General features: G+C 37.3%; 4 protein-coding genes and 1 pseudogene across 4 annotated transcripts in view; 3 read left to right on the forward strand and 2 right to left on the reverse strand.

Moving 5' to 3' along the window:
- nr1h3 (nuclear receptor subfamily 1, group H, member 3) overlaps positions 1–6,997 on the reverse strand; it is a 15,842-nt gene extending 8,845 nt beyond the window's left edge. Inside the window, exons 1-2 of the mRNA XM_016571809.1 lie at positions 6,882–6,997; positions 1,360–1,504 (exon numbers count right to left, since the gene is read on the reverse strand). The gene's annotated coding sequence lies outside the window, so the exon portion shown is untranslated. The remainder of the gene's footprint in view (positions 1–1,359; positions 1,505–6,881) is intronic.
- A 798-nt stretch (positions 6,998–7,795) lies between these two features.
- LOC107755019 (ceroid-lipofuscinosis neuronal protein 6 homolog) lies at positions 7,796–10,316 on the forward strand. The gene is made up of 5 exons (XM_016571663.1): positions 7,796–8,136; positions 8,419–8,539; positions 8,631–8,729; positions 9,681–9,790; positions 10,003–10,316. Exons 1-5 carry the CDS (start codon positions 8,090–8,092, stop codon positions 10,268–10,270), a joined length of 645 nt encoding a protein of 214 aa, XP_016427149.1. The 5' UTR covers positions 7,796–8,089; the 3' UTR covers positions 10,271–10,316.
- Positions 10,317–10,660: 344 nt separating this feature from the next.
- Positions 10,661–12,793, forward strand: LOC107755041 (calmodulin-like protein 4). Its single transcript, XM_016571681.1, has 5 exons — positions 10,661–11,071; positions 11,493–11,523; positions 11,679–11,819; positions 12,078–12,266; positions 12,576–12,793. Exons 1-5 carry the CDS (start codon positions 11,069–11,071, stop codon positions 12,671–12,673), a joined length of 462 nt encoding a protein of 153 aa, XP_016427167.1. The 5' UTR covers positions 10,661–11,068; the 3' UTR covers positions 12,674–12,793.
- A 44-nt stretch (positions 12,794–12,837) lies between these two features.
- On the reverse strand, positions 12,838–14,923 carry LOC107755020 (testis-expressed sequence 9 protein-like; annotated as a pseudogene).
- A 1,946-nt stretch (positions 14,924–16,869) lies between these two features.
- LOC107755110 (DNA-binding protein RFX7-like) overlaps positions 16,870–21,249 on the forward strand; it is a 34,342-nt gene continuing 29,962 nt past the window's right edge. The window contains exon 1 of the mRNA XM_016571810.1: positions 16,870–17,343. Within this exon, the coding sequence (XP_016427296.1) occupies positions 17,228–17,343 (116 nt within the window). The 5' untranslated portion in view covers positions 16,870–17,227. The remainder of the gene's footprint in view (positions 17,344–21,249) is intronic.

The raw sequence follows: 21,249 nt of genomic DNA on the forward strand, positions 1-21,249 counted from the left end.
TTCTAAGGGGAACTTCTTTTAATAACAATGTCCTTAACTGACAGGCCAAATGCACTCCAACTCCTCCTAAAATAAATTATATTGATGAAGATGTAAAGAAATTCACAGAATACATAACTTCAGTTGGAGCATGCTAACTATTTAGTTTAGTTTGTTTTATTTTATGTTTCTTTTCTTTCTTTAAAAAGTAGTAAAAGTAATATAGATTTATATTATTGGCGAATTTCAATATCTGGGGCGATGTCTACCAAATTGGCATCGGACGATGTCTACAGTGAAACATCGTGATGGACGATGGCATCGGGGGGCGGGGTTAGGGGGTGTGCCCGAAGCGTGAATCCGTTTGCAGAAAGGCACAGAAAACAAATAACGCGCTCTATGGAGCCACTAAAGGGACATGGTTAGCCGCTTGCTAGCGGTAAACTATTACATTACAGTACATGAAAGTTCACTTACCACATACAGAGTAAGGAGAGATGACTGATAGGACAATGGCGAATGATTTGCATATACTGAGCACCACTGACAAATATCTAATCTTGTAAAATGTGTGGTAGGGTAAGGCCGCTCAGCGAATCTCGAAAGTGAAAGTGAAAGTAAAATGAGAGCGCGCATTCGAAAGCGGTTTCAATGCCCTGCATATTAGTAGCGGCTCCCTGATGCCCGCAATTTATATACAGTATAATTACCCAACTATATAATTGCGAGAGAAAGTATTGAAATATATTTTTTATCATCCCATCTCGCAGGCCATTTATTCCCTTTAGGGGTTCTGTAGTACACTTAATTTCCTTTCCGAACACGGAATTGGAATGCGGCGGATTGCGGGGGGTATCACGATGCCGGCTCAACATCGTGATGTCTGTCAGCCATCGGCGATGGACGATAGCATCGTATATTGGCCCAACCATAATCTGGACATCTTTATGCTGATATATCAATAAGATCAGTTAAAAAACACAGCAGGTTTACACACTCTAACATCTGAAAGATAAGCATGACACTAAAGATTAGCATCTATGAACACAGAACGTGGATTTGAGCATTAAGGTAAACTGCATACAATAAAAACGCCTAATATGTATTGTTTTATATAGAACAGGGGTGTCCAGATCTTTTCCTGGAGGGCCACTGACCTGCAGCGTTTAGCTTCAACCCTAATTAAACACACCTGAACCTGAGCTAATCAAGGTCTTTAGACTTACTAGAAACTTCCAGGCAAGTGTTTTGAAGCTGGCTGGAGCTAAACTCTGCAGGATGTTGGCCCTCTAGGAGCAGGATTGGACACCCCTGATATGGTGTGTGCATATGGGAGCTGAAGCAGCAAAACACGCTATTGCGAGTGAGAGCTCCACTTACCCCTAGCGTGACGATTTGTTATTGTCTGTCCATGTTGTTCTCTGCGTCAATAGCAGCACATCATTTTTATCCTGTCCAATAGTCTGGATGCCATCAGAGGAAACTTCTCTCCTATAACAGACTCCTCTGTGTTGCAGCTTTCTGACTGACAGCAAAACAAAGAGAGGAAAAACAAGAGTCTGACTTCTGTTTGAAGGTTGTACAACTCCAATGCTGAGGTGTTCCGAAGGATTTTATAAAAAGAAGAAAGCAAGTGAGAAAAAAACAAGCAACTGGAAAGAATGACAGAAGAGAAGGTAGGTGAGTGAGTAAGAGAGGGAGAGAAGGAAAAAGGAGGGAGAAAAAAAGAGAGCAAGAGGGCACATGAGAGGTTACTAGCGGTCGTTCACGGGGCTGTGAAATCCCCACAGAGGCCTGAGCTCAAACATTTCTCTCTTGTAAGTGTGTCTCCCAAAGCACATCTTTCACACATCTTGGAATTTAGAAAGATATGGAGTCATTGAACAGATGCACAAAAACCATCTCAGTGGAAGCACTTTGAACAATAAATAGGAGGAGGCACTTATAGAAACTATTCACCACTCTGGTGAACCCTGGATATTATTTATGCATTTACTGAATTAAAAAATTAAAAAAGCATTAATGGGAGTCCTGCCACTAGACACCATAAAACATTTGTGCTTTATGTCGAGCAGGAGACAACCCTGACATGCTTCATCCAAATGTTACAGCTTTGCCAGAAACAGACCAAAGTCCAGGTTATGTCACCAGCTGTACAAAACTTATGAAATAAAACAAATAAAATTGAAACTGCAACTATAAATTCATAAAAAGTCAGAAACTCTTACGACAATAAACAACCATTTGTAATATACAAACAGGAAAGTAAAATACACTTTGCAAGATTCTAAAGAAACCGATTTTGTTCATAAATTGCATGATAATCAGCCGACATTATAGCAGCTGTAAGAAATGACAATGGTTCAGTTGTAAAAAGGAGAAAGAGTCCTGTCATTGTCTCAATTCCCCTTTGTTAAAGGGTTCAATGAATTGTATATATCTTATTTGAATTAAACACTTATTAAAATCACATTGAACATGACTCGAAGTAAACCAATGGAAGGTTTTTTTCAGTGTCCAATGTTCTGCAGTTATCAGTGGGCTGTAACCTTTGTCCTGTAAACCAGTGTGCTCTACATCTGCCAGATCAAGAGTCAGCTCATCTGCTGGCAGATATGATAGCTGGATAGAGACAATGATCAACTGAAACAAGAATAATAGGCCATCATTCAGACTACTTAATTTTTGAAGAAATATTTAATTTGCTCTTATGTTAATTTGCAATGTGTTTATCGCAAAGTGCTGCCTGAAAGTTTCAAGCCCAGAAACAGGTTAAAGTTAAGATTCAGCTTTTTTTTTAGGAAGTGGTGTTTTCCAATTTTGTACAAGGTTCCTCTAAATTTGTCATGAGAATTAAGAGGAAGAAATCCTTACTATACATAGGACGCAGATTCATAATGCAAGGCGGCAACATCCGATTTAGTCTAAAAGTACTCTTGGCTTATACCCTCTACATGGAACTACTTTTGCGGCTGATAGATACAAAAAAAAAGGCAAAGCAACATATAGAGATGATGCATGGGCTGGTTTCCACATTGAAACAGACTATGTCTATCACCAAACTAAAAAAAGAGGTATTTTATAGAAAATGTCTACAAAACTCACCCACCATTTCATGCACGGTATAAAATGGTAAATTATGCATGAACTATGCATGAACTATAAATGAACAGGGTGTCACACTTGTGGTATTTTGTTGAAGGCATAACTTTCTCCACGGCTGTAAACAAACAACTTGCCAGACACAAATAACAGAGCAAAAAACTGCTCTTTCACAAACATACAGATGGCAATGACTGCACATAAACTCCTATATTAAAGTAATTGTATTCCTCACAAAACAGGTCTTGAATAAATAATGTGTCAGCATAGTTGAAAAAGCACTCATTGCTGCTAAATGTGCTTTTTACAGCATGGCATGTTAAAAGTAGGGTACGGTACATTAGGTTGTAAGTAATCATAGATGTGCTGATAGTTGCGATGAAATGGAAGTAGCAGCAGATCTTTTCTTCTGTATTGTGATATACATCTGAGTGTAACGGATTACTGAAAAAAAAAATGTATGGTGGAGAATTGACTATCTAACGGTTGGATTTTGAGATGCAACTGTTGCACTCAAAAATGGGAGTATGAGCTGTCTGCAGAACAAAAGTGGGCGTTTCTAAATTTGTGGGTGTTTTCAAACTGGTGGGTGTTAATAAATCATGCAATGAAAATGATGCCCCTTACTTGACCCCTTCCCTAAACACAACTGTCACTGAGACGTGAGCAAATCAAAAGGCTGCTCACTGCAGAGCCAAAGGGGTGGAGCTTGATGTCCAGCTCCCCCTCACTGAACGTAATGTGTGGTGCTAGATGGCCCAACCACACCCTAACCCTATCTCTAAACATAACTCCTGAGATCATAATGAGATCTCAGAGAGGAGGAGCTGGATATCATTCAGCTCTGCAGTGAGCACTACTTGAGCAAATCAGGTAACACGATCGAAAACGCCCATCTGTTATGGCCTCGCCCACTGGTCTAGAAACTCCCATTACTGTCCTACAGAGACCTATACCTGAAAAAAACGCCTGCAAGCCTGCAGGTGTGGGTTCAAGCGGACTAGATGATTGGAGAAGTCTGGCATACGTCATAGTTCTGGCAAATTTCATATACTGTTTTTATTTACATACAACAATGAAAAATCAATCATCAAGATGATTAGTTTCACCAACCAACGTACAGGCTGAAACCCAGCCTAGAATAGCATATGTAGCAAAGCGACTGAAATTCCCCTCGTTCTGCAATCCTTCTCCACTCTGTGTTTTCCATTTCAGAGAGAGAAAGAAACCCGCTCAGATATGGAATGCCAAACCTGACAAAATTAGAAATAAATAAATACATAAATAAATATACAAATCAATTTAAAAAAAGCAAAAATAAACAAAACAATATATAAATAAACATACAAAGAAAAGTACAAAAAATTATTTATACTTTTATTTCCTTATTTGTTTATTTTTATTTTTTCCATTTATTTTTTATTTTATTTATTTATACATTTATCTATTCCCACATTTACGTATTTATTTACGCATTTCTTTCGATATTTATTTATTTCCACATTTATTTATTTATACATTTCTTAATTTTCACATTTATTTATTTATACATTTCTTTATCCGTAGGGTAATGAGGAGGGCATGTTTTACCTCAGGAATAGTAATCGAGACAGAGTAGGCGAGTTGTAAGCTTTGAGGCCACAGTGACACCTTGTGGTGCCCAAACCAAATACAAGAAGTGTAGCCTACATGACGGGCCTGTTGGTAGTGGGATGAATGACTTAGATTGGCAATATGGCCAAAATCTGATATCATGGGTTAAGTCATTTAATATCTCCTAACTGTATGTATACTACGGAGACCCTAAAGAGACATGTTGGTGGGAAAAATATGGGATGGGAGGAAAAAATATCTTTCAAATCTTTTGCATTCTCTAGCAAAACTTTTGCATTCCCCCGAGAAACTTTGCGTTCGCTCACAAAACTTTTGCGTTCTCACTTGGACTCAAGTATAAAGAACGTGTTTTCTTCCCCGTAGAAAACACATTATAAAGAAAAATCTTAACATGGCTTAATGGATTAGTGCTTTGCTTGCCTGTACATAGTATACATTTTTTTAAAATAAATTATGTATAAAATGTGGGCTTTTTATATCACTGTCTTCTTATAGGGTTATTAAGCAACGTTAAGCTAAGCGTGTCATATTCTGGCCTATTCTGATTGTCTGTAAATAGTAAGCTTTATTAATAAGGTGTACTGAATTTGGTCCTCCAATGTAACTGTTTTAGTATATTAAGCCACATTAAGCATTTTAGAAAGTTCAAGGCAAGGTTTTGGGACAAAGCACTGACTGTATTTCTTTATACTTGAGTCCAAGTTCAAAATAAAACTCTTTGAACCCTCCATTGTGAATGTACAGAGCTGTATGAACCACTGCAAGCTGTAAAGTAAACAGAAAGTGTTTGTCCGAACTCAACTGGTTTTGTGAGAAAACGCAAAAGTTTTGCGAGCGAACGCAAAAAATTTGAAAAACATTGTTTCCTCCCACCCCGTAGTTTTCCCACCAATTGAAGTCATTCATCCCACTACCAACAGGCCCGTCATGTAGGCTACACTTCTTGTATTTCCTTTGGGCAACACAAAGTGTCACTGTGGCCTCAAAGCTTACAACTCGCCTACTCTGTCTGGATTACTATTCCTGAGGTAAAACACGCTCTTCTCATTACCCTACAGATAAGGAAATGTAGAAATAAATAAATGTGAAAATTAAGAAATGTAGAAATAAATAAATATGTAAATAAATATGTAAATGTGGAAATAAATAAACGTATAAATAATTAAAAGAAAATAAATAAATGTGGGGGAAAAAATTAAAACACAAGGCAATAAAAGAATAAATAATTATGTTTTTTTTTTTTCTTCATATATTTATTTATTTATGCTTTTTTACATTTCTTTGTATATTTATTTTTTTCTAATTTTGACAAAAAAAATTAAAACACAAGGCAATAAAAGAATAAATAATTATGTTTTTTTTTTTCTTCATATATTTATTTATTTATGCTTTTTTACATTTCTTTGTATATTTATTTTTTTCTAATTTTGACAGGTTTGGCATTCCATACTCAGAGCGCTGCTGGAAACACCGACGCTCTTCTGCTCGTCGCTGCAGGCAGGAGCCACGCAGCTACGTTTCGAATCTCGAATAAAAACGGATCTATTAAAAACAGTGACACTGCTGTCATCCTAATAACTACCAGCAGATTTGTTAGGTCACTCGATCTGTCAAATTAGAGGACCAGAGCAGTTGTATAAAACGGCTCTCTGTAACTATTCTTTCACACTCCTTTCTGTGAAGGATTCTGAGTAAATTAGCCGGCTTTAGTCTGACTCTGCACCTCAAATACTGTAACTCTAAGGATTAACCTCTAATAAACTCACGACATGATCAACAAGGCAGATTACAACTCATAAAACTGTACTGAAAAGCAGTGTTTGGTGTTCAGTTAGCCAAAACACCCTGCTAGCCTGTGGTCCTTAAAACAACACTGGTGTAACAAAATAAACAAAAACAACCCCTGCAATTACCATCTAAACACTGAGAGAATAAATCTGAAAGCGTTACGTTAAGTGAGTTAGACAACTTCCGTTTGATCCGGAGTGTTTACAAGCGTTGTATTATACTAAGCACCTAGCACTGACAGACATGTCTCCCATCATGACAGGGATATGAGCTAACATACTGTATGTATACCTCATTAAACGGACCCCGGCGCTGCGTAAACTCTCCTGAAACGCTCTCATTAGATGACCTGATCAAATGGTGGTCAAATGAAAATAACGCTCATTTTCTAGTGATACCTCGCTTTGCTGAAGATGACAAGATCTTTAATCCAGCACGGTGAACTTTACACTGGCGATGTGAAGAGAGAAACGCCTAGGTAGGCCGTGGAGAGAGATAGCTCTAAGATGGCTACATACAATCACAGGACTGTTATTGTCTTCTGCCTTCAAAATAAAAGTGCCTTAGTGACAAGTGCACACCTTTGACTGATATATTTGACGCCATAATCGCTATAAATATGTCTAACAACTCATTTTCTAGAAATAATGGTGGTTAAATTAAGATTCTTTTAAATATTCAGTCAAAAAATAACACTGTAAACAAGATGTATCTGACATGTCTAAACCGGTAACCGGTATGTGACGATATATACTCGTTTGATTGTATGGGAATGCAAGGGAAATTGCATATTTTTATTAGATGCTGTAACTTGCCAATCTATTCAATCACATATTCGCTCAATATTTTGTATCTTTAGTGGTGGTACTGGCATCATTATTAGAAGTATTATCGTTTTAGCTAATGCTGTTTATTGAAAATATAGATAGTTTGCAAACAGACAGTCTTGTGTCATATAAAAGGCATGTCCATATATACAGTATGAATATAAATGCCCATTGCCCACACATACATGGGAAAGAAGCAAATAAAGATTAGTGAAATGTGTACTGTCGAGGGCTGCTTTCGGAATAGCACTAACTTACTTCTGCCATATAAAGATAAAAAATTATTGCAGAAATAGTAAAATAGCACGCTTTTCCGAATTTATACAAGGAGAGTATTTTACAGACTGGATGGACAGTATTATTGAAGTCCGGCAGATGGCAGTAGAGTCCTAAGAGTCCTATATTTTGTTCTGCAGCCATCACTAAAGAAAAACCGACACCTAAAGCCAACCGCCATAAAACTCCAAAAGAAGAAGAAGAAGAAAAACTGGTCTGAACCGGTCACGTGATTCAAACAAACAAAAATAACGTCTTAATAATGGTTTGACTCCGTGTATGCAGTGAACTGGAACTGAAGTAGATGTAAATCGTCAATATAAGTCGTATATTAAGATATATACGAAACGTATTATGCATTTAAGCTTTTAATTTACAGCTTCGGTGTAGGATCTGGCATGTGACTGACTGACTGAATGAATGAATGCTTGGCTACAAAAGTATAGCAGCGTTGATCAATACAAAGTAGTCCTGATATTACTATAAGAGCTAATCCATTAACCATGCGGAGAAGACCACAGTCTGCAGCTTTGACACCGGCATTTTTGAGGTTTGGTCATTTTTGGAGCTCTGCGAGAATTGTGTGTTATTATTACCGACGTTATCTACAGCCTAATGTTACAGTGTAGCCTTTCATATTTGAATGCTGCAATGTTATCTAATATCACCATTTGATGGTGCAGTGTTACCTGAACAAACCACAGGATTGTCCGGTTATTTACTGTACTGAGAACATTTTTATTCATCTGGCAGCTGAAAACCATGGCATGCGATTTTTTTTTTTTAATTAATGCTAGAATTTATAATGAACATGCTGTGCTTTGTTTTAAAGCAGAGCTGGGAGTGAGAAAACAGTTTCTACAGCTGCAGCACAGTCCCAGTTTCACACAGACCTCTGGCTCTGTTTCACTGTGCAGAACTGGATATTGGACTTTGGGAGGCCAATTGCTATGGTACAAGTTGAACCAAGCTGTGATATTTATGCATTGTTGTATTTTTTTCTTCTTTGATACCATTAACAATTTTTTTATGTTTTTAATTTAGATCATAATGCCCCTGGAATGGTTTCCTCTAAATAAACCCAGTGTTGGAGATTATTTTCACATGACATATAATGTCATCACACCGTTCTTATTACTGAAGGTACACACTTTCTTATACACTTGAAATATTAACAAAAGGATATATTCACACACACACACACAGTGGACCTTAATGTGCAGTTCTTATAGGATGTTCCTTTCCTCTAACCGTTAGCCTATATATATATATATATATATATTTGAGTGTGCTTTTGTTTGAGATACAAAAGTAGACATTTATTAATTTAGCAGACGATTCATTTATCCAAAGTGACTTATAAATGAGGAATACAACAAGTGATTCAACAAAAGGCAAATAAACACAAGTAATGCTCATAACATAAAGTTTCAATACAAGCTAGAACAGGGAGTGATTAAGGGAAAGTGAAAGCATAGATTTTTTTTTTTTTTTTAAAGTAGGATGCAGTTAAAGGGATAGTTCACCCAAAAATGAAAATTACCCCATGATTTACTCACCCTCAAGCCATCCTAGGTGTATATGGCTTCCTTCTCTCAGATGAATTCAATCGGAGTTATATTAAAAAATGTCCTGGCTCTTCCAAGCTTTATAATAGCAGTGAATGTGGGTCGAGATTTTGAAGCCCAAAAAAGTATCCATCATAAAAAGTGCCCCACATGGCTCCGGGGGGGTTAATAAAGTCTGAAGCGAAGCAATGCATTTGTGTAAGAAAAATATCCATATTTAAAACTTTATAAACCGTACTTACACTATGTTACACCTACATCATCCGCTGGAACGTCACTCTTTCGTGAACGCGCGTACGACAGGTAATGCAAGCTAGAGATTACAGTTTTTAAAGTTTTTAATATGGGTATTTTTCTTACACAAACACATCGCTTCCCTTCAGACGGCCTTTATTAACCCCCCGGAGCCGTGTGGAGCACTTTTTATGATGGATGGACACTTTTTGTGGCTTCAAAATCTCAACCCCCATTCACTGCCATTATAAAGCTTGGAAGAGCCAGCCCATTTTTTAATATACATGTCCCTTTCTTCCTCATCCTCTTCTTGTATTTCACTGGCTGCTTTACACAAGTTAAAGATGAGAAGATGCCTTACTCAGGCTGGCTGCTACTTGGCCCCAGTGCAGTGTACTATTGGTAAGTGAATTATTAATTCAAGTCAATTGCATGCCTTTTTTGAGATGTAGAATTTCAAGTCACTGTGAAACAACATGCTCAAGCCATTTTATTTCTGTAATGTATTTACAAGTAAAACAGAATATTTAATGAAAAAATTAGCCAACAATACATTAGGCTTTAGATAATAAACGTTCATGTTGTCCAAACATTAATGTGGTTTATTTCTTCAGGTATCTGATTACTGAGGGGCAGATCTTTGTCCTGTATGTCTTCACCTTTTTTGCCATGGTTGCCACTGTGATGCGCCAGAGACGGATGGGCTTCGTGTTAGACAGCAATGGCCGTTTCCTCTTCTATAACTTTATCATTACCCTGGGATTAGTTCTGGTCTGGGTCGCATATCTGTGGAATGATAAAGTTTTGCGCAAAAAGTATCCCGGTATCATCTATGTTCCAGAGCCTTGGTCCTTCTATACCTTACACATCAAAGGCAGTTAAATACTAATAGAGAATCAGAACTAAATTTCATTGACATTTCTCCAGTAAAATATACAGTATATGTATATATATATACAGTGGGTACGGAAAGTATTCAGACCCATAAAATGCTTTCACCAAGTTTAATGGACTTAAGTTCCAGTGTTACTTAAAGGGATTGCTCACCCAAAAATGAAAATTCTGTCCTCAATTTATTCCAAACCTGTATGAATTTCTTGTTGACCACAAAAGAAGATCATTTGAAGAATGTTGGTAACCAAACAGTTGACGGTAGCCATTGACTTCCACAGTATAGGGAAAGGGGGAAAAAACGTTTGGTTACCAACATTCTCAAAATGTCTTCTTTTGTGTTCAACAGAAGAAAGAAACTTAAACAGGTTTAAGTTGAGTGTGAGTAAATTATGATAGAATTTAAATTTTTGGGTGAACTATCCCCTTTAAAGAGTTGGTTTTAAGGTTGAATCTTCACAAGGCAAACTATACAATGCCATGTTTGTAATTTTGGTGTACTGAATAATAAAGTCATTTATTTATTGTGGCTTACAGTAAAAATGTTGCTTTTATGTCCTTGTTTTTTCTGAATAAAGTTTGTACTCCCTATATATGTTGTGAGTCATTAAGTGTGATCATGAGCTGCACCTACTGCAGTGGACAGTACAATGTGATAGGTGGAATCCTACATCAATGTTCCTATGACAACGAGGCTATCATTTACGTCAACACTGCAGTGGACTTTAGTTCCTACAGGTAATCCAGAGGGAGTGACTCTTTCCCTGAACACCCAAAACGTGTGTAGACATGGTGAGTTTGATATATTCTTTTTCTCTTCTAAAACTAGACAATGTTTTTATTCAGAAAATATATCATTGGACATTTTTTAAAAGGTTTCTCCTGAAATAATTTTAGAATTTTTGTCATATAGTAAGTTTAAAGACTAATTGTTATTGCTATTTTTGTTGTTACTGTCATATTAGTTTATATTTTTATTAATTTTTTTGCATGTTGAATTTTTAAGACAAAATTGTAAAATTATTGTAAACATATTGAAAGGATGCTCATTGAATTGTTTGAATGATGCAGTTGAACTGTTTTTGCCATGAATATAGCCATTGCTACTGACATGGCGTTAAATCATAAATACATTTGTCGTCTCTAAATTTCATTTTTCAATGATTCATGGTACAATTTTCATCTATGCTGTTTTATAAAACTCTCTTTCCAGGCAAAATTCTTATCACAAACTCAGATTGATGGTGAGCTGTGTTACACAGAAGTAATGTGTTTGTCCTTTGCGATCTATGAATATAGTAAAATAAACTAAATTGTTCTTTTAAAAAAATGAAATGTACAGAACATTAAGAATATTTGTGGCATTGGTTTATACTGTCGTTTCCTTGTTCTCATGCAGAGTTCAAAGAATGTTTCTCGCTTTATGACAAGAAGCGAAAGGGGAAGATTGAAGCCAAAGACCTTATTACAGTCATGCGCTGTCTGGGTACAAGTCCCACATATAATGAAGTGGACAGACATCTGCAAATCCACAAAATAGGTAACAATCTCATGATTAACACATTACATTGAATTGGGAATATGTCTTCCTTGTCTGTTCTTCCGTAGCTTCCTAGTGTCACCTGTGGCTAACAGCGATATACAATTGGACTAGTGGTCTCATTATGCTGAGCATGTTCAGGAATTGGTATCAGGCATAATCTGAAGAAAAATGCTTAGTAGTTAATCCTGAATTTGAGTTCTTTGCTTTCTTTAAATGTTAGTAGTTCATACATCTTTTATTGTATCCTCACCACAGCTAAGACAGGGGAGTTGGATTTTTCTACATTTCTAACCATGATGCACAGACAGATGCAACAGGAAGATCCTAAGACTGAAATTCTGGAGGCTATGCGCATGACGGACAAACATAAGAAGGGCTACATTCTGGCTTCTGAGCTACGGGCCAAACTCACAGGCTTGGGAGAAAAGCTCACAGATAAAGAAGGTATAAATCATCTGTGATTTAGTTTCTGGGTTTACGCTGGTGTATTCATCAGAGCTAATCAAATTGGCAAAATTGTGTTTTTTTTATATATATTTTTATTATTATTATTAAATATCAGGATCAGTACTTATTTTAATAAAATTAATCCCATTTATGAATCCTGTTTGAGTTTAGAAATAAATTTAATCTCTCGATTTTTTTTTTAATTAAAATAATTAAAACAACTAACAAACTAACCCCAGTATTAATACTATAAGATAGAATAAAATGTGTTGTTTAACTATTCTTTAATTGTGAATTATTTTTCAGTGGATGAGCTTTTTAAAGAGGCTAATGTCGGACCTGATGGACTTATTTATTATGAGAAGTTCACCAGAATGGTCACACTTCCTACAATTGACTACTAATAAAGAAGAAAGGGTTGGACCCTTACCCTAAATAATGCAAATATTTACTAGCACGAATGAAATATTTTTGTTCTGTGTATACATTGTATATAAAATAACAATTGATTAAATGCTACAATAAAGAACTCATATTTGGATCTACAGCTTGACTCAAGTATTCACCACTAGATGGCAATCATGAAGTAATCTGAATAAATGTGGCAGGGTTGATAAACACTTTGTCATGATATACAGAATATTAAAGACGTTTGACGATTGTTAAACAGTGAATGAAATTGAAGATGTTTGTTGTACACATTCGATCTATTTTTAATCTATTTACAAAATACAAAACAGAAACCTATGAGACTGACTCCATCCTTTCCCCAATCCAGAGCTTTCATGAACTCCTCTTCAGTGAAGGACAGCAGCTTGGCTGCTTCAAAATGCAGCTTTTAAAATAAAGCCATAAATATAAAATGCTTCAAAAAAAGTGCAGTTAGTGATTTAACTGTAACTGGAAATGACAGATTCAAGTAATTGTGAAGAAACTGATGTCTTACCTTCTGTCGTTTTAAAATATCTATTAGCTTAAGTTGCTTTTTAAAACCTGCAATGAGCTCAGCCTTCTGCCGTTCCAGTTTTCTGTTCTCAGCTTGTAAGGTTTCAAACGTTTGTTGCTCCTGACTGGTCGAATCCTTAGGTAGGGTACACAAACAGAAGAGAAAAGCTAAATATAAATCTGAAAAACGTCTGGAGTAAGATGTGGTGCAAAATATTTTGTTGCACATAAACTTCACTTGTTTTATCTGAGGTGACGTTACCTTACTGCTCTGTTTGAGTTTGGGTACTGGCTGCCTGCTTGTGGGTCCTCTTCATGCTTTCCAACTCCTAGAGTGTAGACACATGCATTTACATATACCTTAATAAAACATATTATGAAGATTGTCTTTTCTGATGCAGATGTCCCAATTAAATATTTATTGTTTGTCAAAAAAGTTGGATCTTTGAAGGAGCTTTTAAACCTAAAACTACCCAAACATGAGATATTTTTAATAAGTCTAAAGTGAGATGACAGTGAATGTTTTTTTATTTTTATCTGACTCTACTGTTGTTCTCTATCCTTACTCAGTTTCCATGTCTCTATCATAAGGGGAAGGGTGAGTTCCAAAGATATCTGTCCCAGAAGCCCAAGTGCAGTGTGCTCTGGTCTCTGAGCAGCTGTGGCGTAGTCTCACTTTACACACAGAGGACTAATCAGGTTAAAGGGCCCATGCCAAGGATTCCATGGCTCTGGATCCTGGCACAGCTCTAATTAACAGGAATTATGGCATTTATACTATACATCTATAGGAAATGAGTTGAGGTTTAAAATAAATGATCAAAAATTGTCAAAGAAACAGTAACACTTGTTCTGTCATAAGGTCACTTTTTTTCAGTAGCTTGTGGGGAGAACTTTGAATAATATTTTGCCAACAATTCAAGTACCTTTTGCAGTGCTGCCACTTGCTGTTGCAGTCCTTCACATTTCAGGAAAAGCTCTTTGCTTCTCAACTTGAGTCTGTTGGACATTTGTAGTCCTCTGCAATCTTGTTCTTTCCTCCTCCAAGTGCTTCAGTTTGCTGTTTAAAGTGCCGTTTTCATCATCCTTCAAGACACGCAAAAGAGATTTTGAGTAAGAGTAACTTAACTGATTGAATAGATTAACTAACCTTGAACACATCTCAAACTTACCTTCTTGTTGCATTCATATACGAGTCTGGTCAATTCTTCCTGCATTACTCGAAGTTTAGCCTTCAAAAATCTGATTTGAGCTTCTGTGAATATGGAATGAATGTATAAGCAATAATGAAAATAGTTTAACACCGCAGCAGATTCGATACTTGAACGTATTTGTCCTTTTTAACCAATCTCATCTCCAGCACTGGGCATGATGTCATCCTGCAAGTGTTCCTCAGTGAGATCATCACTAACTCTGTCCTCAATTTTGCTGATTGTCTTAGCAAGTGAGAAATCCCCAAAGTCTTCAGGAATAGCAACATCATCAACCACAGTCTGTGGTGCTTTTCTAAAATCGGAAGAAGCTGCTGATGCTACCCAAACATCTTTGACAGATAAAGGCCCAGATTCATCCAGATTTTATGGGATTTTATTTTTATGTTTTATGTTTGAATAAAAGTTTTGAGAATACACTTACTGGGGATTCTTTCGATTTCCTGATCCTGGCTTGTTTGGCTTTGAAGATTTTGCAGAGTAGTTCTTGTTTCTCATGATCCACGTAACGCAACAGAAATATGTTGCTGTAACTAATGGGGTCTTGTATTTAATCCACATTTGCAATGATTCATATGATATTTGTTTGAGTTGTACCATTGTAGAGGGCGGCCGTCAGCGGGCAAACAGGTGAAACACTGGGCCCATGATCTAAAGTATCCAGATAGAAATGTGTTACCCATTCTCAATGGGAAAGTGCCCAAGCAACATTGCTAAAAAAAAAAAAAAAAAAAGTTGCCCCGTGTATCATCACCTTTAGTGACTGGGTTTGTGGCAACATCACACATATTGCATTCTATACTATACATTACTATAGCTATATGTTAAAAGATACAGATTAAAAGCACAGCCTGTATTCTCTCAAAATCTTTCTTACAAGAATCTCATGTGTTGTTTTTCATGTTTTTCTAGTCTTACCATAACTTTCTCTGTTGTTTTTGTAGTTTCTACATGTTCAGTGTTTTTTATTACGAATTCCATAGTTTACTATACAATTTATTTTAAAAACGATATAACCATGGTAATGAGAACCATGGTTTTACTTGTTGTGACCACCGTCTTACTAACACTAGTCAGTTAAACTATGCAAGAACTATAGTACATTTCATTAGTGAAAAGGACAATTGAACAGAATAGCTTTAATAGCTTCTTTCTCTTTAAATGTTTAGTTCTAATTCATTTTAATTAAAGTAAAATGTTAATTCAATAAGAGCCTGATTAAAGATAAATATCAGTGTCTTATATAAATTAGGTGTTAACATACAAACGTTAAAGTCCTTAAAGGGATAGTTCACCCAAAAAATAAAATTGTCATAATTTACTCGCCATCGTGTCATTCCAAACCAGTATGAATTTCTTTATTCTGTGGAACATAAAAGAAGATAATTTGAAAAATTAAAAAATCTTTTGTCTATACATATCAAGAGTAACCTAAATGGTTTGGTAAGATTCTACAAAATATCTTCTTTTGTGTTCCACAGAAGAAAGTATGTCATACAGGTTTGGAATGACATGAGGGTGAGGAAATGATGACAGAATTTAACAGCAATACATTTTCTGCATTCTAGCTCAAAATCAGTGCTTTACTGTCAAGTGCATTTCTATGTGACAAAAATGCATTATAAGTTTGTTGCATTTGCCGTTAATTTAATAATATATATTATTATTTGTTTCTGCCCTGTTTTATTTATTCATTTCTTTACTCCAATTTAAAGCCCTATAACCCAGCAAAACATTTACACAACTCGAGGGCTGGATAAGCTGGATTTGTCCAACCCCAGTCCAGCCCTGTACACCATGTATTCAAACCATGTAGTGAATGAAATATATATGGTTATTTTGTCCTTCATAAAAGGAGTCTAATAGCCTCTACCCCTTCGAGGGCATGAAGTGTCCAACAGTTCAGTTATTTAAGTGCATCATCCGGGTATTTAAAAGTGCACTTTTTCCTTTTGGAATTTTCAGTGCTCGATTTACTACAAAACGTCACAGAATAGTGCATAAGTACGCGATTTGGGACGCACCTAGTGTCTACCTTCCCTCCTTCCATTTTCATCGGAGGCATTTAATTTTAAGTCAAATAATTTGAGGACATTCTATGTCATATGCATTTCAGTGAGGCGATTTTATGCATACACACTTGATTCTTTTAATTCCTGATTTTTTAAAATAAAAATGCAATCGTAATTAATGTACTTGAAAAATAAATCAAAGATAAAATCCGTATGATGTGTATTTCAGACCATTAGTTATTTTATTTATATATTAACTGCAAAATATGTCAAGGGAATTCCAACACAACACAACTCCCAAAATGAACTAAAAGTGCCTGATAAAAAAAAGACAACTGAATATGGTTGGAATCTTGTAAAGCAATAAGAGGGATATTATTAATTCTTACGGACAGAGTGATTGATCATTATACTTATGAACTACAAGAACTCGCTGCAGCTCCCTCGTGTGGGTTTCCGCTGGTGGCGCAGTGCGCATGCGCGGTCCCAGCAGCATCAGCTTCCCCAGTGGTCGCCAGTCAGCAAGTAGGTAGGCACTAGGCAGCGTCTGACTCTGAACCAGCAGCAGCTCGAAGTGTTTCCCTGCTCCTGATGCTCGCGCAGGGCTAGTGACCTCGACTGCAAACCATGAATTACCAACGTGATCTATCAGAGCCGAATCCGATTTGTCCGTGAAGTCAACAGGCGGTGATCGTGATGTACTATTTACGGAGGAAAGCTGCATTCTCCAGGTTCAGGTTAAGGCCTACTTGTTAGATCCCCATCCTCGTCTCAACGGAGTCGCATCGTGATGGCTGAAGACCAGCAGCAGTCTGGCCCTGGAGTAGGACCTTTACCTTCCGCGGTTCAAGGATTGCACGGGGCTGAGGCGAATGCGTTGCAGCTAAAAATAAAGAACTCGATCTGGTAAGCGCTGTGCGAGATATTGCTCAGCAAGTGAGTGCTGCTGGATATGTGTGGGTAATGGAATTGAAGGTCTTACATCCTAAATAGCTCTATTCTAGATGATCCCTCGTTTCCACTTGACAGTGAGTCATGATGACTAGAGTAAGTTAACTCCCTCCATTCAATTAATTCAACCGTTTCTTTCCTTATTATAATAACGATAAGTAAACTTGTCAAAGTTGTTTGTTTGTTTTGGACACCGACATTTTGGGCTGAGCAGAATATTCATGTTACAATCTGAAGTGGGTTACTCGTCCTGACTGTCGTGAACATGTGTAGTCGTTATTTACAGGCAAAGAGCTGCTTTTGTCTTCTTTATGAAAGTGAAACGTCTGTGTCTTGGATGGATTGGGAGAAAGATTTCCCGCGACCACGCGCTTTCAACAGACACTGTGGGCGCGCTTGCGGTGGTAAACAGCGGCGCGCATTTAAACGGCCAGTGTGCACGTGCAAAGGCATGCTCTCCTCAGACACCACCGCATCCCAAAGATGCTGCTCTTCTTCATTAAGTTCCTTTAGGTTGTTTTGCTATTTTCCAAAAATGTTTATCAATTGACCGGGGGAGCGCTTAGTACTGCTATTTAAGATGAAGACGTCGTGAAACATGCAGCCATTGATCATAATGTTTACAGCGTAGCAGCGCTTACGTTAAACATGCATTTGTATTATTAAGTAAATATTGTGACGACAATATATAGCTTCTGTGTGCTTAGTCACTCAACCCAGTCATGACATGGGTCAGTAGTTTTACCTGGAATTGATCATTGTTTTGGTGCACATTGCTTGTGGCAGCGAAAATAAAAAACGCTGACACGATATATTGCAGCCTCCATCCCCCTCACCAGCACCCTTGTTTTTGCATGTTGAGACGTGCATCTGCAGCAGCGGCTATACTGTACTTCCAGTATGGGACGTAGATTTGTTTAGCTTCACGTGTATTTACAGTGTGTGTATATTTACGCACACATACATGCATACATATATGGCAGCATTTATTATTGGTGTTTCTGCTGAGAATTTTGTAATTAAGGCCCAGGTGTTTTCAACATACATATGAGATTTGTTTTCAAAACTACAGTTTCACAGGCCTCCCAAGGTCATGGAAAAAAAAAAATGAAAATATCAGTGAAAATGAAAATGGGATTTCCAGAGATAAATTTCAATAGCGAATATAGTTTTTTTTTTCTTGTTGTGCTCAGCTCTGTAATATTTTACCAGCTACAAAGTATGTGTCTAATTTTAAGTCCTTATCCCGTTCTTATAAAAGATCATGGAAATTAATCTGTAAAAAGGTGTGGGAACCTTGTATGCATATTCCTTCACTCCGTTGTTTATTGAAATATCCATTAATCAGTTCATACAGCTAATTAGTGGAGTGATGAAACCCTGTTGACATTATGACCTTAAATGTCATTTCTTGGGAAGCTTTAAGTAGACTGGTTTAGGAGGACAAATAACAATTAATCCAATCATTAAGTAACAGTGTTACTGAATGCAGTTTTGTGTGGATATAGTTGCGCTTGGTGGGCTAGACTGTACAGTGGTACTATTGGAATAAATTCTTCTATACAGAATTGATAGTTATTTTACCAGTTAATTTCCTCTCACGCACACACACAAAATATGTTACAATATCAGTTTAATTTCCATTACCTGGCCTTTATATTGGAACAAATCAAGAAGTTTTTTGATTACTCGTTTCTCTCTTTAGGATGGCATTTTAGCAGTAAAATAATTAATTGACTGTGGTCTGTACAACAGTTTTGATGATTACCAGTTTTCTTTTGTAATCACAACATTAGAATACCATATTTTTTATTATTATTATTTTATTTTTTTTACATTTTTTGATTGTTATTACTGAGTTATTTAAATGATGAATTCACTTCCAGAATCTAAATTTCCTGATAATTTACTCACCCCCATGGCATCCAAGATGTTCATGTCTTTCTTTCTTAAGTCGAAAAGAAATTACAGTTTTTGAGGAAAACATTCCAGGATTTTTCTCCATATAATGGACTTCAGTGGGACCCAAGGGGTTGAAGGTCCAAATTGCAGTTGCAGAGTGCAGCTTCAAAGGGCTCTACACGATCCCAGCCGAGGAATAAGGGTCTTATCTAGCGAAACGATTGGGCATTTTCTAAAAAAATAAAATAAAAATATATATACTTTTTAACCACAAATGCACATCTTGCACTCGCTCTGCAATGCGTTTCCGCAAATTCACACATGACATAATCATGTTGGAAAGGTCACGCGCAGTAGCTCTTCTTCTGTGTACTCTGGTTTAGAAAGGTAGGGTAGGGCGAAAAATCCAATTTTCTCCTCCAACTTCAAAATCATCCGATATCTTTGGTTTACCTTTTTTTGTAAAGGGCTTTTGACTTTCTTTGCATGTTCGCTTTGTAATCACTGGGTCAGTACTTCCGCCTACGTCACGCATAGGGTTGTAACGATATACCGGTATGCCGGTTTATCACGGTTTGAACGTGCACGGTCGGTTATCATACCGTAAACTAGGGGTGTGCGATATATATCGTCTGCGATAATATCGTAATTGTTGTTTTAACGATGTGCGATTTGACATTATCGAGTATTTTGCAAAAACCATTCAAAACATCCCTACAGAGCGCACGCATACATTTACGTGAAGTCTAGACTAGTGCGTGTACGCATTTAGTGTGTTTTCTTTCGCTGCATGATTCAGTCTATTAAGATGCATTTAGAATGATCACAAATTCAAGACAAGATGGCAGAAAATTTATATATTTATACCACTTCATATAGTTATTCAATTTCACACGAAGAGTGCCGTTTTTCTCCAAAAATGACCATGATTACAAATGTGACATTGAATTCAATAAACAATAAGTTAATTAAGAGACTTACGTTTTAGACACCATATTGCTTGTTTTTGCTCTATTTCGCCAACAAAAATCAGGGGTGTGCGATATATATCGTCTGCGATAATATCGTAATTGTTGTTTTAACGATGTGCGATTTGACATTATCGAGTATTTTGCAAAAACCATTCAAAACATCCCTACAGAGCGCACGCATACATTTACGTGAAGTCTAGACTAGTGCGTGTACGCATTTAGTGTGTTTTCTTTCGCTGCATGATTCAGTCTATTAAGATGCATTTAGAATGATCACAAATTCAAAACATGATGGCAGAAAATTTATATATTTATACCACTTCATATAGTGTTGGACGAGAGAGGACCAGGCCTGGACTTTATTTTGTGTTTTGGTTCTGTTTGTGCGCGACAGTCGTCCGCGAGGGGCTGTCGCGCTATTTTGTGTTTATTTTATTATTAAAGTTTTCTTTGAATGTTCGCCGGTTCCCGGAACAACGAACTGTGTTACACTGGTGCCGAAACCCGGGACGGAAGCAGGAGAGCCGTCGCCGTCATGCAAACTCCGACAAGTACGCCATTTGCGGATGTCATTTCATCCCTCGCGGTCCTCCATCAAGAGCAACATCAAGCATTACTGGACATGTGGACTGATCAGGAGCGACGCTTCCAGGCCATCGTCCAGGCGCAACAGGAGGACCGCGAGAGGTTCCGGAGCTGGATGGACCGGGAGGTTCGGGCAGAAGCAGCCACTCAGCAGACCCCGGCTCCCCACATGCCGCTGAACAAGATGGGGCCTCAGGATGACCCCGAAGCCTTCCTGGATCTGTTCGAGAAAATAAAGTCCAGGCCTGGTCCTCTCTCGTCCAACACTGTCGTCACTCCTCCTTTTATCCTTCCGGAGCTCCTCCGTGGGACTCGAGACCGGTGAGTGGCGCAGGTGTTGTGCATTAGCATTTACTCCACCGGCCTCGCTCCGTTCCCACGGCTCTCGGCCCCGCCCCTCTCG

The sequence above is a fragment of the Sinocyclocheilus rhinocerous genome, unplaced genomic scaffold (genome assembly GCF_001515625.1).
Source record: "Sinocyclocheilus rhinocerous isolate Xijiao unplaced genomic scaffold, SAMN03320098_v1.1 scaffold591, whole genome shotgun sequence".
Classification (NCBI taxonomy): Eukaryota; Metazoa; Chordata; class Actinopteri; order Cypriniformes; family Cyprinidae; genus Sinocyclocheilus; species Sinocyclocheilus rhinocerous.

Coding starts and splice junctions, on each gene's coding strand:
- LOC107755019 (XM_016571663.1), top strand. CDS start 8,090: ATGCGGAGAAGACCACAGTCTGCAGCTTTGACACCGGCATTTTTGAG. Junction 8,540..8,630: donor TTGGGAGGCCAATTGCTATG/GTACAAGTTGAA, acceptor TTTTTAATTTAG/ATCATAATGCCCCTGGAATG. Junction 8,730..9,680: donor CACCGTTCTTATTACTGAAG/GTACACACTTTC, acceptor ATACATGTCCCT/TTCTTCCTCATCCTCTTCTT.
- LOC107755041 (XM_016571681.1), top strand. Junction 11,524..11,678: donor ATCACAAACTCAGATTGATG/GTGAGCTGTGTT, acceptor GTTCTCATGCAG/AGTTCAAAGAATGTTTCTCG. Junction 12,267..12,575: donor AAAGCTCACAGATAAAGAAG/GTATAAATCATC, acceptor ATTATTTTTCAG/TGGATGAGCTTTTTAAAGAG.